Source organism: Mustela nigripes, chromosome 4 (assembly GCF_022355385.1).
Source record: "Mustela nigripes isolate SB6536 chromosome 4, MUSNIG.SB6536, whole genome shotgun sequence".
Taxonomy (NCBI): Eukaryota; Metazoa; Chordata; class Mammalia; order Carnivora; family Mustelidae; genus Mustela; species Mustela nigripes.
In genome coordinates, this window is record NC_081560.1 from 109706189 (window position 1) to 109721053 (window position 14865).

The following is a 14865-nucleotide window of genomic DNA, read 5'->3' on the forward strand; positions in this document are numbered from 1 at the left end:
ACTGAGCCACCCAGGCACCGCTGGTCTTCAGTTTTGAGGATGAGGAAAGAAACAGGAAGACAGCCTCCAAAGTCAGGTCTCTGGGTAGAGCATCTTAAAAACAATTCAATCTTTCACGCCGAAAAGATCACCCCTCCTGCTAACATCTCTCCCATATACTCTTGTGTTAAGTGGCTGCCCATCCCCCTCCACCGGTCCCTTGTCTTACAAACACTCTGCTCTTGTAGCCACAGAGAAAAGAGGGGAAGACACACCTGAGAGAGAAACCACACTGACTTTTATAAACTGTTTAAAGGAGTATATAGTGGATGGATGCTGGATAAACTTATCTCAATTGAATGGCTGATTGAGAAAAATAAGTTACATAACACCTATTTCTTATAGACTCAGAAACACTGTAGTATTTATTGGCCAATGAGAGCAATGCAGAACTTAAAAAATAAAACTACCGATCATTAGGAAGACATGAGATTATCAACTTAAATACACAACAATCTTTAAAATGAAATTCTAACATTCAGCAAATACTTTTTTTTTTTTTTTTAAACTTAGCATTGCATTTAGTAGACGATGTTTCCAGAAGTACTTGAGTGTTTGGGAACACTTGTGTATCCATCGGGGGTCTCCAGAGAAACAGAACCAACAGGATATATGTAGAATATATAGAGAGAAAGGAATTTTTAAAAGATTTTGTTTATTTATTTGACAGAGAGCGAGAGAGTAAGAGCACAAGCAGGGCAGAGGGAGAAGCGGTTTCCCTGACAAACAGGGAGCCCGATGTGGGACGTGACCCCAGGACCCCGGGATCATGACCTGAGCTGAAGGCAGACACTTAACTGATGGAGCCACCCAGGCGACCCCAGAGAAAGAGACTTGTAAGTTCTTTCACGTGATTCTGGAAGCTGACAAGTCCAAGTCTGCAGTGTGGGTCAGAAGGTGGGAGACAAGAGGGCCGGTGGTGCAGACATAGTCTGAAGGCTGTCTGCTCCAGTGTTTCTTCCTGCTTAGGGAGACCAGTCTTTTTGTTCTAGTCAGGCCATCAACTGATTGGATGAGGCCCACCCACAATCTGCTTTACTCCAAGTTCGTCCACCTCATATTAATCTCAACCAAAAACAACTTTCATGCTGACACATCAAATTAACCATCACAAGTTGTATGTGCACACTGACAAAGAAAGAGAACCCAGCAGAGGACATATTTCAGTGAAAGAAAAAAAAAGTAGGTGCCCCACTGCCCAAGAACTAGGACCAAAGCTGGGACCTGCAACGTGGAGGTGAGTGACATCTCTGGCATCTGTTTCATGGGCTGTAAACCATTCCTGCCCTAACCAAACAGGAAAAATAAACCCCACAATATCCTTGCCTGAAATCTTGAGGACTGTCTCCGTAGCTCACCTTAAAAGCTTTGTCCCACCCCCAATGAGGAATCAGCAGTATCTGCTTAATGGCCTCTGGCTCTGAGCCCAGGCACCAGCATTTAAATCCATATGCGAAACCCTCTCTAAGGACACCTACTTATCTATCAGGGAAAGGAAATTCCCAGCGTTTTGAGAAAAAGCTCCTTGGGTAGCAGCTACTACTGAGGAGAATTCGATTGGCCTGGTATGTGCAGGTTCAGCTGAATGCAGCCTTTCGATGCTTATCACCAAGCAGCAAAATAAAGTCAGTCCATCAGGGGATCTCACCTCCTTCCTTATTGCACACTCAGCGGTGAAAGCCCCTCCCACGCTCTCATGTTGGCGTTGGCCTTGACGTTGGCCAGAACTCTCTCTGCCTCAGTCTCCCTGCAGTGACGTGCTGCAAATCCTCCTATAACAGGATCCTCAGGTGACGGTAGACCCTGCCACCGCCTCCCCGGGGCACAGCAGCAACAGAGGGAGAGATGCTGACAGCAAGAGCCAAGCTTGAGAATTCTGACTTTTTTTTTTTTTTTTAAGATTTTATTTATTTGACAGAGATCACAAGTAGGCAGAGAGGCAGGCAGAGAGAGGAAGGAAAGCAGGCTCCCTGCTGAGCAGAGGGCCCGATGCGGGGCTCGATCCCAGGACCCTGAGATCATGACCCGAGCGAAGGCAGAGGCTTTAACCCACTGAGCCACCCAGGTGCCCCGAGAATTCTGACTTTTGCCTTGGAAAAGGGGTGAGCACACTTTGTCCTGCTCCCTGCGCCTGCGGAACTCCTAGGGATGCCGGCCGGGGAGAAGCGCAGCCTCAGTGGGGCGTTGGGCACTCAGGAGAGCAGGGAAGGGTGCTTCTGTAGAACGCCTTCTGTTTGCAGAAAACCAAAAAGGAAAGGATCTAGCAGTAGGAGCAAAGACAATTGTTTTTCTCTTTTTTATAAAGCTCTTAGATTGTGTTTAAAAGATAAACTGATGGAAAATTTCACGGCCCTCATAGCATCCCAATGTTCCATTGGGACCTAAGGGGAGACAGACAACACATGGCATACTGGAAGTGAACGTATTCATCCTGGGGACTGCTGTGAATACGGTCACATCTCCTTCCCTCCCCTCAGTGAGGCCAATGACTCTCTCTCTCTCTCTCTCTCTTTCTCTTGGTTCTTCATGCTTTTCCTTCTCTGCATCTTCAAATGAGCGAGGCAGCCTACGGCAGAGGCAAGACAAGGTCTGTCTCTCATCGGTTGATTTGCTAAGTGTCCAAAGGATGGCTTGTCCCCAGATAGTGAAGTTTTCTTTGTCTCCCTTCTTCCCCTAATTTCCTGTGAATATCTACCATGGGAGGTAGGAAGTGCATGAGGGAGCCATTCTCAGCCAGCTTGTGGAGCTTTCCAGAAAAAATATGGACCCTGTGCCCCATGCTCTGAGTTTCTGGTTTGATTGCTCCAGAGTGAGGCCAGGCGTCCTGTGTAAGCAGGCTGCTCTTGGGGTCCAAGACGCCTGGTGATTCTCCTTGGCATCAAGCTGAAAGCCAACAGATTCTGGGGGAGACCCACACTAGGCCCACACTTACTTCCGAGAAAGGCAGAGCTGGAAGGTATGTCTTCATGGGACGCCCAGGGCAGGCCCCTCCTGAACTTCGCCTGGACCATGCACTTGAGTATGAGCTGAGAACAAGGGAGAATGATGCCCAGGATGACCGTGTCATCTCCTTTTGAATGGGGCCATGAGTCCCAGGGCTTAGCACAGTAAATGTGTGGTTGGAGGAAGAAATGACTGTGGCACTTGGTCAGAAAGTCTCAGCCCTGAAAGAGCGAGAGGCTCGGAACTGATAGAGGCAATGACAGGAAATAACATGCAGCCGGGCGGGAGCTCTGCTGCAGGTACGAGTGTTTGACTGCGAGGATGGAGAACTCAATGAGAGATGCTCAAGCAGACAGGGCTCATTATTCTCATATAACAGTAAGTTGAAATAGTTACTTTCCAGCAGTGACTGAACAGCTCTGAGGAAGCCAGGTTCTTCCCAAGCTTTCTCCCCTGCCACCTTTAATGTGGGGTTTGTCACCTCGCACCTGTTCTCTGATGGGCTTGACAGGGCTCCAGTGGTCCCGGGCGCACACTGTGTTCAGGCGAGAAGCAGTAGAGGCAGGCTAGGGCAGTGACAGTCTTTCTTTTTTTATCAGAAAGCAAAACCTTTGGGACTCCTGGGTGGCTCAGTCAGTGAAGCATCTTCCTTCAGCTCAGGTCATGGTCCCGGGGTCCTGGGATCAAGTCCCGCATGGGGCTCCTTGCTCAGCGGGGAGTCTGCTTCTCCCTCTGCCCACCGCTCCCTCTGCTTGTGTGTTCTCTTTCTCTCTCTCTTTCTCTGACAAATAAATTAATATAATCTTCAAAGAAAGCAAATGCTTTCCCAGACATATAGCTAGTGGACTTCTGCTGAGGTCTCTTTTTCAAGGACAAGGACACAAGCCATTCCCCATTCCCTAACTCTAAGGAAAGAAAAGTAGGGAACAAGATTGCACTGCTGGTTTCCTTAAGCATAAGCTTAAGGGGTGGGCAGGGGGAGGTTAACACACCATCATCCAGAACAAAACCAGGGTTTTGTGAGCGAGGAAGAAGGGAGGATAGATATTATATAAACAGCTAATGGTATCTGCCACAGATCCCCAAAGGGAATTCGAGGCTTCTGGAAATCCCCCTTCACATAATCCTACTCCTGGTCCAGCTACAGCAATTTTCTCCATGGCGATTCTCTGAGGACTTTCATGGGACACATCACAAGGCAAAAAAGTAAAAAAATCTGAGACAGAACCTCTCAAGAAGCTCCCTCCCATTCTGAGACTCTCCGAGGTAAACGGCTAAAGACTCCAGCTGACATCTTGCCAGTGGTGGTTCTCCTTTCCTTCTAGATGTGTCTTCCACTTTGCAACTGTAAACATCAAGGATGCAAAAGCACACCGCCTTGACAACAGGACCGTCTTCTACCGGAGAAACATCAGCTTCTAACCAGATCTGCCCATCCATCCCAGAGTGTGCGTGCATATGAGATGCAGGCATTTAAAAAAAGACTTTTTCAGTGTGTTGTGAGCCCTGTGTACCTACCTCTGGAAGGCTGTTCATCTTTCTCTGTTTTCCGTGGCTGTCTGTCACGCACAGGATTGGGGAGCTCTGGCTCACTGGGTCCAGGAAACACCCGGAAAGACCCAGTTAAGTACCTGCAGGAACTTCAGCAGCAGCAAACAGGGAGTTGGCACCAACACTCCTCTAAGGAAGAGACATTTAAGAAAACATTGACCTGGATGACTTTTCCTAACGGGCACTTTCCCATTCACCTCTCTTCGTTTCTTTCTAAAGAGGAAGCGGTATTCATTAAATTGGAAACAGGAGAAGAGTCAGGATTAAAACTCAGAGGAACTGCCAAACCATCCCATTTATAAGGGCACTATTTCAGCTTAGAAGGGAATCCAGGATATCCATCTTTAGAGAGCTCATGGGAAGATTTAAAATACATGGCATCGGCAACTAATGCCTAAATCTGAATGATTTGTGTGTTGCAGCCCGTTTCGTGAGCGCATAAGCAAGGGGGTCATTGGGCTGTGAGCAGGGAGCACATCCCGGGGCCATCGCCAGACGCTTGCATCCACCAGACAAAGCAGAGGCAGAGTCTCTTTCTCAGAAGCAGACACGTTCATCACTTGAGGAAACAGCAGGTGGCAAGCTTTGGGTGTAAAGGATGCAAAACAGAATGCTGAATACGTGAATCTTTGAGCTAAGTAGCTAAGAAAGCAGGAGAGACTGTGACACTTGCCTCCACTGGCACCTGCTTTTGTTCTTAAGATAGCTGCTAGTCATAAGCTCTATTCACTTACGGATAAAGCAGGGAAATGGCAAGGATTAGGGACAGCAAAGGATTCTAAACCCCATTCTATCACTCGCAACCGACCATTCACCTTTGCAAGGATGAGGAGGGGTGGGTAGCTAGAGATTCTGGGTCTACTCTACCAGAGCAGCGATTTATTACACGTTGATCCAAGCGACAAGGACGTCAGCTCGCTGAGGCTCATGTTTCAAGAGTAATTGTGTCACTGCGAATTTTCTGACCATTGGATTTATCCGACTTTCACCACAAAATACTGAATTCTTACTTATCCAGCCAGGTTTGAGCACTCACTGCAGGGTTACTATGTTTCTGGTACTTTGTTTGGTGTGTAGGATACAAAATGAATTAAAACGCAGCCCTATTCTTAAGGTGTGCATAGGCTATGGCAGAAACAAACACGTTCATCCATTCACACAGTTGCTTCAGACACTAGCAGGGGCTGTGAGACAGTTAACCTGACACGTTCATTGTGTACTTTTCTCTCTTGATGTTTTAGAGCAGTGTGCGTGGCTTTGAGCCAGCTCGGCTGCTTTTCTTGTCATGTGACTTTGGGGCAAATTCCTTAACCTCCCCCATTCTTGGTTTCCTCTTTCTTAAAATGAGAAAAATAATAGCACATCATTTATGAGTTGTCTTGAGGGTTAAATGTATTAATACATATAGAAAAATATTACCACGTCTTCTTTATAGTAAATATGATGGGTAACTGTTAGCCACTATTATTGCTACAGTGGAAGGTTTGGAGAATACACAAGTAGAAGCTGGTATAATTCGGGGCATTGGGAGGGGCTTATTGGAAATGCCCTGTGATTTGGGTCTTCATGGAGGAATTAGAGATGGTCAGCCTGTTAGTAAGCATTTCTCTCTTTTCTTAAGGATTTATTTATTTGAGAGAGAGGGAGTGAGAGTGCATGCGTGCGAGTTGGGGTGGGGGGAGCAGAGGGAGAGAGAGAATTGTAAGCAGATTCTCTGGCCAGCGTGCAGCCCTACTTGGGGATCGATCTCATGACCCATGATATCATGACCAGAGCTGAAATCAGGAGTTGTGCCCTTAATTGAGCCACCCAGCTGCCCCTCAATAGCGTTTCTTGAGCGTGAAGTAGGTAGAAGAGCACATGCTGGGATTAGTGTGATTAAAGACAATAACATCATACCTCCTCCCCACCACCCCTGGCCCTCAAATCTCTCACGGTGGGAGGTGGCTGGAAACATAAACCTGCAATTACATCACGACATGACAAAAGCAGTGTTAGTGATATGGGAGGCTGCTCTGGGAATTTGGAAGAGGGTCACCTGCCTAAGTTGGGGGTGGGTGTTGGTGGTGGGAGTGAGGTGTTAAGAAACGACTGTTGGGAGAGGTGACATTTGAACAGTGTCCCGAAAGGAACTGTGTCAGTCATGTGGAGTAGAGGTAAGGGCTCTCTGGATGATGGAAGGGCTTTTGAAAGGGCAAAGTGAGAGCACGTGACCTGTTTTAGGGACTTCCAAATCCAGGTGTATATGAGGTATGTGGGAGATGGGGCTGGAGAAGTTGGAAAGGGCCACCTCACAAGGCATCTTGGATGTCACATTAAAATAGTGAAACATGATTCTGAGGGCTGTGGCCACCAGTGGTTTGGTTTCAGGAAGAGCATCTTGGTAGCAGCATGGAGCGTGTATTGGAGTGGAGAGTGATTTAGGCGGGAGGCTGCTGCTGTTATCTTAGTAAGAAAAGAGAACAGTCGAAAACGAAGGTATTGGTTGGGGACAAAGGAGTGGGGACACTAGAATTTTAGAAATACTTGGGAAGAAGTAAGGATGCTGGGGGGATGAAGGCAATGGCTTAAGTTTGTAAAAGTGTAGAGTCAGACTGATGCCTGGGTATGCCAATGGAGACGTCTGGCAGGGAGGTGGGTAGATAGGTTGAGGGCTCAGGAGAGAGATCTGGGCAGGAGATACAGATTTTTTTCTGATCATTAGCACGTAAATAGTAGCCCAATCTCTAGTTTTAATGAAGTTACTCCAGTAAAATTTATAAAGTGAGAAGAACAGGGGCCTGGAGATGTAACTGTGGAAACACGTCAGGAGGGGGAAGAGGAGTCTTCCTTCAAAGAGGGGGAGAAAAGAAAACAGGAAGAAGTTACGTCATGAGAAAATGAGACCTGGAGGAAGACAGCGCTTCAGGAACAGGAAATCCTCAACCATCAAGGACGGAAAAGGCAGCTCTGTTGTTAGGAGACCACTTGCCCACCATGTTCCGTGTGGCTGGGACACGGGGCACAGTAGGGGGAATTCGGTAGGAGGCTGGTTGGCTTTCAACAGAGGCTGAGAAGCCTTCAGTGCACGTTCTGGAGCCAGGCTTTATTCTGTAGGTAACAGGGCATGAAACATAGGCCAACTTATGAATATGTTTCTAATAAGTCATTTTGAAAAACGGAGGTAAAGCTTACATGCCCTGAAATGCCTAGATCTCAAGGATTCATTTCAAGGAGTTTTGACAAGTGTGAAACCTGTGTGACCGACACCCTAATCGAGAAAAATATTTCCATTACCTCAGAAAGTTCCCTGGTGCCCTGTTCTATTTTAATCTCCACTTCCTGTAGGCAAGTACCATTCTCATTTCTACCCAAAAGATTACTTGTGTCTATTCTTGAACTTCACATACATGGAATCATGCAGTATGTAAACCTTGTTCTCTGGCTTCTTTTGTTCAACATAATGTTTTTGAGATTTACCCATGTTCTTGCACGCATTAGTAATTTGCTATGGCTGAACAGCAAACATTATTATATGGGCAGATCACAACTTATCTGTTCCTCCATCAAGGGACGTTTCAGTTGTGATAAACTTTTGGTTATAATGACTAATGTTGGCAACAACATTCCTGTACAAACATTTCTGTCGTAATATGTTTTCATTTATTTTAAGCAAATCTCCAGGGGTGGAGGTATAAACGTCATTAAAGACAACTTCCCAAAGTGAGTCCTTGGCTCTTTCAATCTTTGAAGTTTTAGCTATTCAAAGGGTGTGGAAAGGTATCTTTTTGATGGTTTAATTTGCATTTCTCTAACAACGAATACTGAACACCTTTTCAGAGGTCTGCATTTGCATGTCTTCATTTGATAGTTTTGTCCATTTTTGTTTATTAGGCATATGAGAATTGTATCTTGAAGGCAATTGATATTTATTCTGAGTGAGTTTACAATAAAAGCATTTGTGCATTCTGTCAATGAAGAAAATGGACAGAAAGATGGGAAAAAATCTTGCATCCATGGTGTTTAGTAACTTTAAATTTAGATAACTTTAAGTAACATAAAATCCAAAATATAAAATGATTTTATGTAAAAGTAACCTTAACTTTAAGTAGCTTTAAATTACACCTTATCAATTATGTTTATTACATGTCAAACTTTTTGAAGGTGGGGTATTATTTTCTCCATTCACTATGGGAGAGATCTCTATGGTTAGAAGGCAAAGAAAACCCAAGTCACAGGTTCAGTTTGCCTGGGAACCAAACCAGTAAGATCCATGCTAACCTGAGACTTTTTGTCTGTAGCAGTGGATGCTGTCACAAACACAGAAAATACATGGGTGGTCAGTTTTTGGGATTGCACAGGGGAACACAAGCACTGTGTAGAAACATCTGCATTCTACAGTCAGCTTTGGACACTGACTGCAAAGGCCGCGGGCCTTTTTTTTTTCAGCCCTGCCTGTCCCTAACACATAGCTAAAGTACTTTTCAGGGCCAGACCCATTGTGTCAATCTCTTTGGAGGGGCGGGGCGGGGCAACCTGTGCCTTTTTGGAAAATAAGCTCTTAAGTGGCTGAGAGCTGCCTCAGGTGTACCTCTGGCCTGAGCTCTCAGGAACACCTGCTTGATTTAGGGTCCCGGCAGACCAATCTTCAATTAGTAACCGGTGGAGCTGGAGGGCGCACTACAGCATCTTTTAACAAGGGGCACCTTCTAAAAAAACAGTGAGGGGGACGCGCTGCAGGCGGTGTAGCTGACACGTGCCCAGGGCGCGCGCGGAGCGGGATGGGGCGGGGCTGCAGACCCCTCCCAGCGGGCGCCCGGGCACCGCGCACGCGCACGCACTCGCGCACGCCCGTCGTTTGGGCGCCGGGTGGCCGCGGCGGGGCGCGCGCGGCAAATGGAGCGGGTCCTCGCAGAAACGCTGCTGTCGCAGAGCCGGGACCCTCGGGGCCTGCTCGGAGCGCTGTGCCGCGGGGAGGCGTCCGCGGAGCGCGTGGAGACGCTGCGCTTCCTGCTGCAGCGCCTCGAGGACGCGGAGGAGCGCGGTGGCGGCGGGGGTGCGGGCGCGCTCCCGGAGGCGGCGCGCGAAGTCGCCGCCGGGTTTCTGGTGCCGCTGCTGCGGGGCCTGCGCGGGCGCCCTGCGGGCGCCCCGGACCCCGACCTGCCGGCCCGGGACCGCCGGCGCGTGCTGAGGGCCGCGACCGCCGCCTTGCGCTCGTGCGCCCGTCTCGCCGGGGGCCCGCAGCTGGCGGCCGCCCTGGCGGAGGAGGCGCTGCGCGACCTTGTGGCCGGGGGGCCCGCGGCCGGCGCGGAGGCGGCGGTGGAGGTGCTGGCGGCGGTCGGGCCCTGCCTGCGGCCCCACGAGGACGGGCCGCTCCTGGAGCGGGTGGCGCAGGCCGCCCTCGCCTTGGCGCTGGGCGCCGGCGGGGAGCGGGACGAGGCCGGGCCGGCGGAGGACGCGGCGGCGCTGGCGGCCGGGAGGCTGCTGCCGGCGCTGGGCCAGTGCGGCGGGGCGGCGCTGCGGGCCGTCTGGGCCGGGCTGGTCGCGGCCGGAGCGCCTTCGGGGCCGGGGCGCGTCGGGCCGCGGCTGCTGGTGCTGAGCGCCCTGGCCGAGAGGCTGCTGCCCGAGCCCGGCGCCGACCGCGGCCCCCGAGCGGGCGAGGAGGACCCCGACGCGCGGCGCTGCTGGCGCTTCTGGAGGACCGTGCAGGCGGGGCTGACGCAGGCCCCCGACGCGCTGACGCGCAAACGGGCGCGCTACCTGCTGCAGAGGGCGGTGGAGGTGTCGGCGGAGCGCGGCGCGCCCTGCGCCTGCGGCCCCCGGGAAGGAACCGGTACTGCCCTCCCCGCTTCCGTCCCATCCCCTTTGGCCTTCTGGGGAGGTGGGGGGGCTCCTGCTTCCGAAACCAGCTCTCCGCCCTCCGTGCCTGTGTGTGTCCGGTAACCCCAAAGCCTGGAAACCTTGGGAACCTCACCTCGGGGTGGTCTCCAAGCAGCACGAATCTCGGCAGCTGCGAACAGTCCGCGCTTCCTCACCTTTCTGACCCAGAGCGGGGCGCGGCCCTGAGCCGGGGAATGGTGAGGAACGTGGCTGAGTCCGAGCAGGGCTTGACAGCCCCAATCTGAGCCATCTCCGGGTAGGTCCCTGCTCACAGGAAGGAAGGGCTCGTGTCCATCAAGTTGAAAGACCAGTGGGTTGGGTTGTGCACGGTGCAATTCTGCCCTAGGAATCATCACACTCCGGAACTTTCCCTTGGTAGTTCTCTTTGAAAAATGTTTGGTCCTTAAGTAGTCCTTTGGAGGGTGTTTTTGCTATTGATTTAATAGGGTGAGTCCAGTTTTAAGTAATTTTTAAAAATCTTTTGAGACTGCTTCCTACTCCTTGATGACAAAACGAGAGTGGCCCAGCTACCAAGGACTTCCTTCAGTGCGGTACTGTGGATTGGTTTGTTCGCCGAAATGTGGTAAAGTGCCCTTCAGGCATCTTTCTGAGCTGTCCAAAACCAAGATAGAATGATTCAAAATTGTCCCCATAGAGGGGCGCCTGGGTGGCTCAGTGGGTTGAGTCTCTGCCTTCGGCTCAGGTCATGATCTCAGGGTCCTGGGATCGAGCCCCGCATTGGGCTCTCTGCTCGCTGGGGATCCTGCTTGCCCCCTCTCTCTGCCTGCCTCTCTGCCTACTTGTGATCTCTGTCTGTCAAATAAAATCTTTAAAAAAGGAAAAGAAAAAAAGTTGTCCCCATAGATAATTTCTGCCTGTTTAACTGTACCCCCTCTTACTGGTAAGGGGTTTTTTGTTTGGTTGAAGTTGGGAGTAGATCTTCATGTTTGTCTACAACGTTAGTAAATATTTTGGCAGTCCACAAAGTAGTGATCATCCCAGGAGAGTTTTCACCGGAGAACACTTTTTAAATGACCAAAATTGAAGTCATTTATTTTAAAGAGTCGTTCTACAGAGTTTTAAAGATGAGCAGTGGTCTCTGCTTCTTGCCCCCTCAGAAAGCGACCATTTGTACCTCTTTTAGCTGATTATTTTGGACTTACCTCTGTCTTCCCGTAATCTGGGTAAATCAATATCATTTGCCACAGTTACACTTCAGTTAAATGTAAGTTCAACGTTTACAAAGTTATGACTGAAGATGTTCACAGATGACCCATGTAGTAAATTATGATTTTTTTCCCCTTCCTGCAGGTTTTTTTTTTTTTCTGGAATTAGGTCATTTACAGATTAGTTTGGTTCTCTCTATATTTATCATGAATTCAGCCTTGAAGTGTTAGCTCATCCTCTAAATCTTTCTTATACAAAGTCCAGTCATTTTCTCCAAGACGTCTATCCTAGATTCCCCTTATAAGCTCAGCCTGGTGTGTAGCTGCCAGTTCTCATCTCTGCCCTCACCTGATGCCTGGCTTGGAATTCTTGTTTCCTGGAGTTCAAACTTCTATCTTTTTTGGTTTTTCTCACTCGTTTTGGTGTAGGCATCATCCAGAGGTAAAAATTTTTATCAGAGCATGTCTGATATGTTTTTGAAGATTATTTATTTTAGAGAGCGAGAGAGCATGAGAGCTGAGGTTGGGAGAAGGATAAGCAGACTCCCTGCTGAGTGTGCCCCTCCCCCCACCTGACCTGACATGGGGCTCCATTCCAGGACCCCGAGAGATTATGACCAGAGCCTAAACCAAGAGTCAGATGCTTAACCTTCCAAGTCACGCAGGCGCCCCTGATGTGTTTTTCTTTCTTTTATTTCCATCTGACACTTAATTTCCATTCCCTGAAAATCCCCAGCTGTTCACACAGGTTGTCTACCTTCTCCCCTAGATCCTTTAACATGTGAGTCCTAATCCTGTATGAGTCCTCTGCACGAGCCATCTCTGAGTTTTGTTTTGTTTTTTCTTTTATCTCTTATCTGTCACTCTTATCTGTAGAGTGAAATGGATCTCTGTGTCTAGGGATGGGCGCCCTCTTCTCTGAGGCCATTAGTGTTGGGGATTGGGTCACGCGAGTTTATGGTGAAGCTGGGTTTGGGTCTTGCTGCCATGGCCGTGGGGTGTTGCTCCCTTGGGTTTAGTGGGAAGCCAGGAGTCCCTAAAGGATTTTCCTCTGTTTTCTTGTCTTCTGAAGTCTTTGATGCTAACAACACAGTTGGGGTCCTTCCCTCAAGGGTAGACGGCTGATGTCCGTTACTTGGTACAAGGCTTGAGATGGTCGAGGGGGTGGTACTTTTCATCTCTTCCGCTCCATCCTCTACTTAGGCCTGGTGTGCCTGAACCTCAGGCTTCCATCCAGCTCCCTCCTCGGTGGCATATAATCTTGTGTCCTACTTGGTGAAGGGTGTAGAGTTCCCTCACTCTCTCCCATGGTGGCTGCATTCTGCTTCTGCCTGTAGTAGGACTTGACCGCTGGTTCCTTGCCATCCCCCGCGGCAGCAGACCTGCTTCGTATCCCCCCCTCCCCCCCCCCCCCCCCCCCCCCCGCCCCAGGGATTCTGCGCATGAGGGGTTTCCTCCTGTCGGTGCAGGGTTGGGCAAGCAGGTTTTCTCTCCATCTCCCAGGGCAGCCAGTGTTTGCCTGGTGTCGGGACAGGGACAGGCGTGGGGATGTGGCAGGGTTTCCTCCAGGGGCAGACAGCTTTGGTCTCCCGTTTGAGGAGGATCTTGGGGGCAGACGGCTTTGGTCTCCCGTTTGAGGAGGATCCTGGGGGCAGACGGGCCTCAGCCCTTGACCACCACCTTGTACTGGTGTAGGGCTGGGCTGGCGTGTTTCGGTTAGTCCTGTGGTCCTCTCAGACCTGCTCCTGCCCTGCACGCCTGTGCTCCAGTCTCTTGCCTTTCCTGCCGTCTTCCTCAGATCACTTGGGGGGATGCCTAAGGAAGAGAGCTGGTGAGTGGTCGCGGACTCCCTTGGGGTTCCCGGGGTTCTAGGCTGTCAAACTAGCCCACACCACGCCTTGGAAAAAACTCAACAAACCTTCATTGGGTTCTTTTTTTCTTTTAAAAAAAAAAAAGATTTTTAGATTGAGAAAGAGCTTGAGCAGGGGGAGAGGGAGAGAATCAGACTTCGCACTGAGCATGTGGGGCTCGATCCCACGACCCTGAGGTCATGGTCTGAGCGGAACCCAAGAGATAGACACTTAACCAACTGCGCCACCCAGGTGCCCCTGCTTGTTGTTTTTTTCTAAACATTTTTGGTGACCACCTCTTCTTCCTGCTCTTGGCCAGAGATAGATTGAGTTAGAGTGTCTTGTGTATTCTTAGAGAGAGGCCTTCTGCCCTGTGCAGTTCTGATCCCCTGGAAGCATTGCCATCTCAGGTGTCAGGGTTTAGGACTGTGTGTCTAATCTTTTCTCTTTGTCCGTATGGCAGGAATGTTCTTCTGTAAGTGGAAACTGAGACCAAGCTTGTCTAACTGCCTTTGTTTTCCCATCACATTTATTTATGGTTCGATGGAGGTGGGGGTGGAATTCTAGCTTAAAAAACATTTCCATTCAGAATTTCGAAGGCACCGATCTATTATCTTAGGAGCTCGAGCTTCCGGTGTTGCTGTCGAGCTGTCTGAAACGTTCCGAATCGTGTTTGTTTGTACATGTTCCATTTCTTCTGCATGGAAGTTAGTCCCGGGCGCCTTCCTTCTCAAGTGTCACAGTTTTGGTACCTGTCAGTTTTCGTCCTTGCCCTGGGCACTCGGTGGACCTGGTCAGTCCGGAAATCGTGATCTTCAGTTCTGAGAACTTTTCCTGAATTACTTTCTTTGCTCCCTTCCTTTCTGCTTTCGGTTCTCTTGTTGGATATTGAAGCTCCTGGACTGGTTATCAAAGCATCTTTTCTGTCCTGTTTCCTATGATTTTGTCTCTTGGTTCTAGTCCCTGGGTGACCCCCGCGACTTTATTTCCAGTCCTTTCTTTGAGTTTCTGGGTTTTTCCTATCAAATTTTTATTCTCATGTGATCTTTTTTGTTCTTATAATATCCCCTTATTATTCGTATCCTGTTCTTATGACAACATGAGGTCTTCTTCCTTTGGCATATTTTTGTTCTCTCCAAATTTCCTCTGTTTGTTTTGGTCTTGATCTTTATGTGGGTGTTTCCCCAGATGGCTGGTGATCTTAGATACCTGCTTATACTTAAGAATAAGGAACCAGTGGGGGGCCTGTGTGGCTCAATCGGTTGAGCTTCATCTCTTGGTTTCTGCTCAGGTCATGATCTCAGAGTCGTGGGTTTGGACACTGCTTTAGGCTCCATACTTGGCCAGGAGTTGGCTTGAGGATTTCTATTCTTCTCCCTCTGCCCTTCCTCCTGCTCACTCGTGAGCTCTTTCTCTTTCTCTCAAATAAATAAATCTTTAATAAAGAAAATGAATAA

At 49.3% G+C, this 14865-nt stretch overlaps 1 protein-coding gene and 1 long non-coding RNA gene across 2 annotated transcripts in view; one reads left to right on the top strand and one right to left on the bottom strand.

The window, feature by feature from the left end:
- Positions 1-380: 380 nt before the first annotated feature.
- On the bottom strand, positions 381-10831 carry LOC132016161 (uncharacterized). Its single transcript, XR_009403903.1, has 3 exons — positions 10487-10831; positions 4501-4662; positions 381-2269 (listed from the first exon to the last, which is right to left on the bottom strand). It is a non-coding gene; the product is annotated as an uncharacterized LOC132016161 (long non-coding RNA).
- Positions 8663-14865, top strand: part of TARBP1 (TAR (HIV-1) RNA binding protein 1) — an 88669-nt gene continuing 82466 nt past the window's right edge. Inside the window, exon 1 of the mRNA XM_059397300.1 lies at positions 8663-10345. Within this exon, the coding sequence (XP_059253283.1) occupies positions 9409-10345 (937 nt within the window). The 5' untranslated portion in view covers positions 8663-9408. The remainder of the gene's footprint in view (positions 10346-14865) is intronic.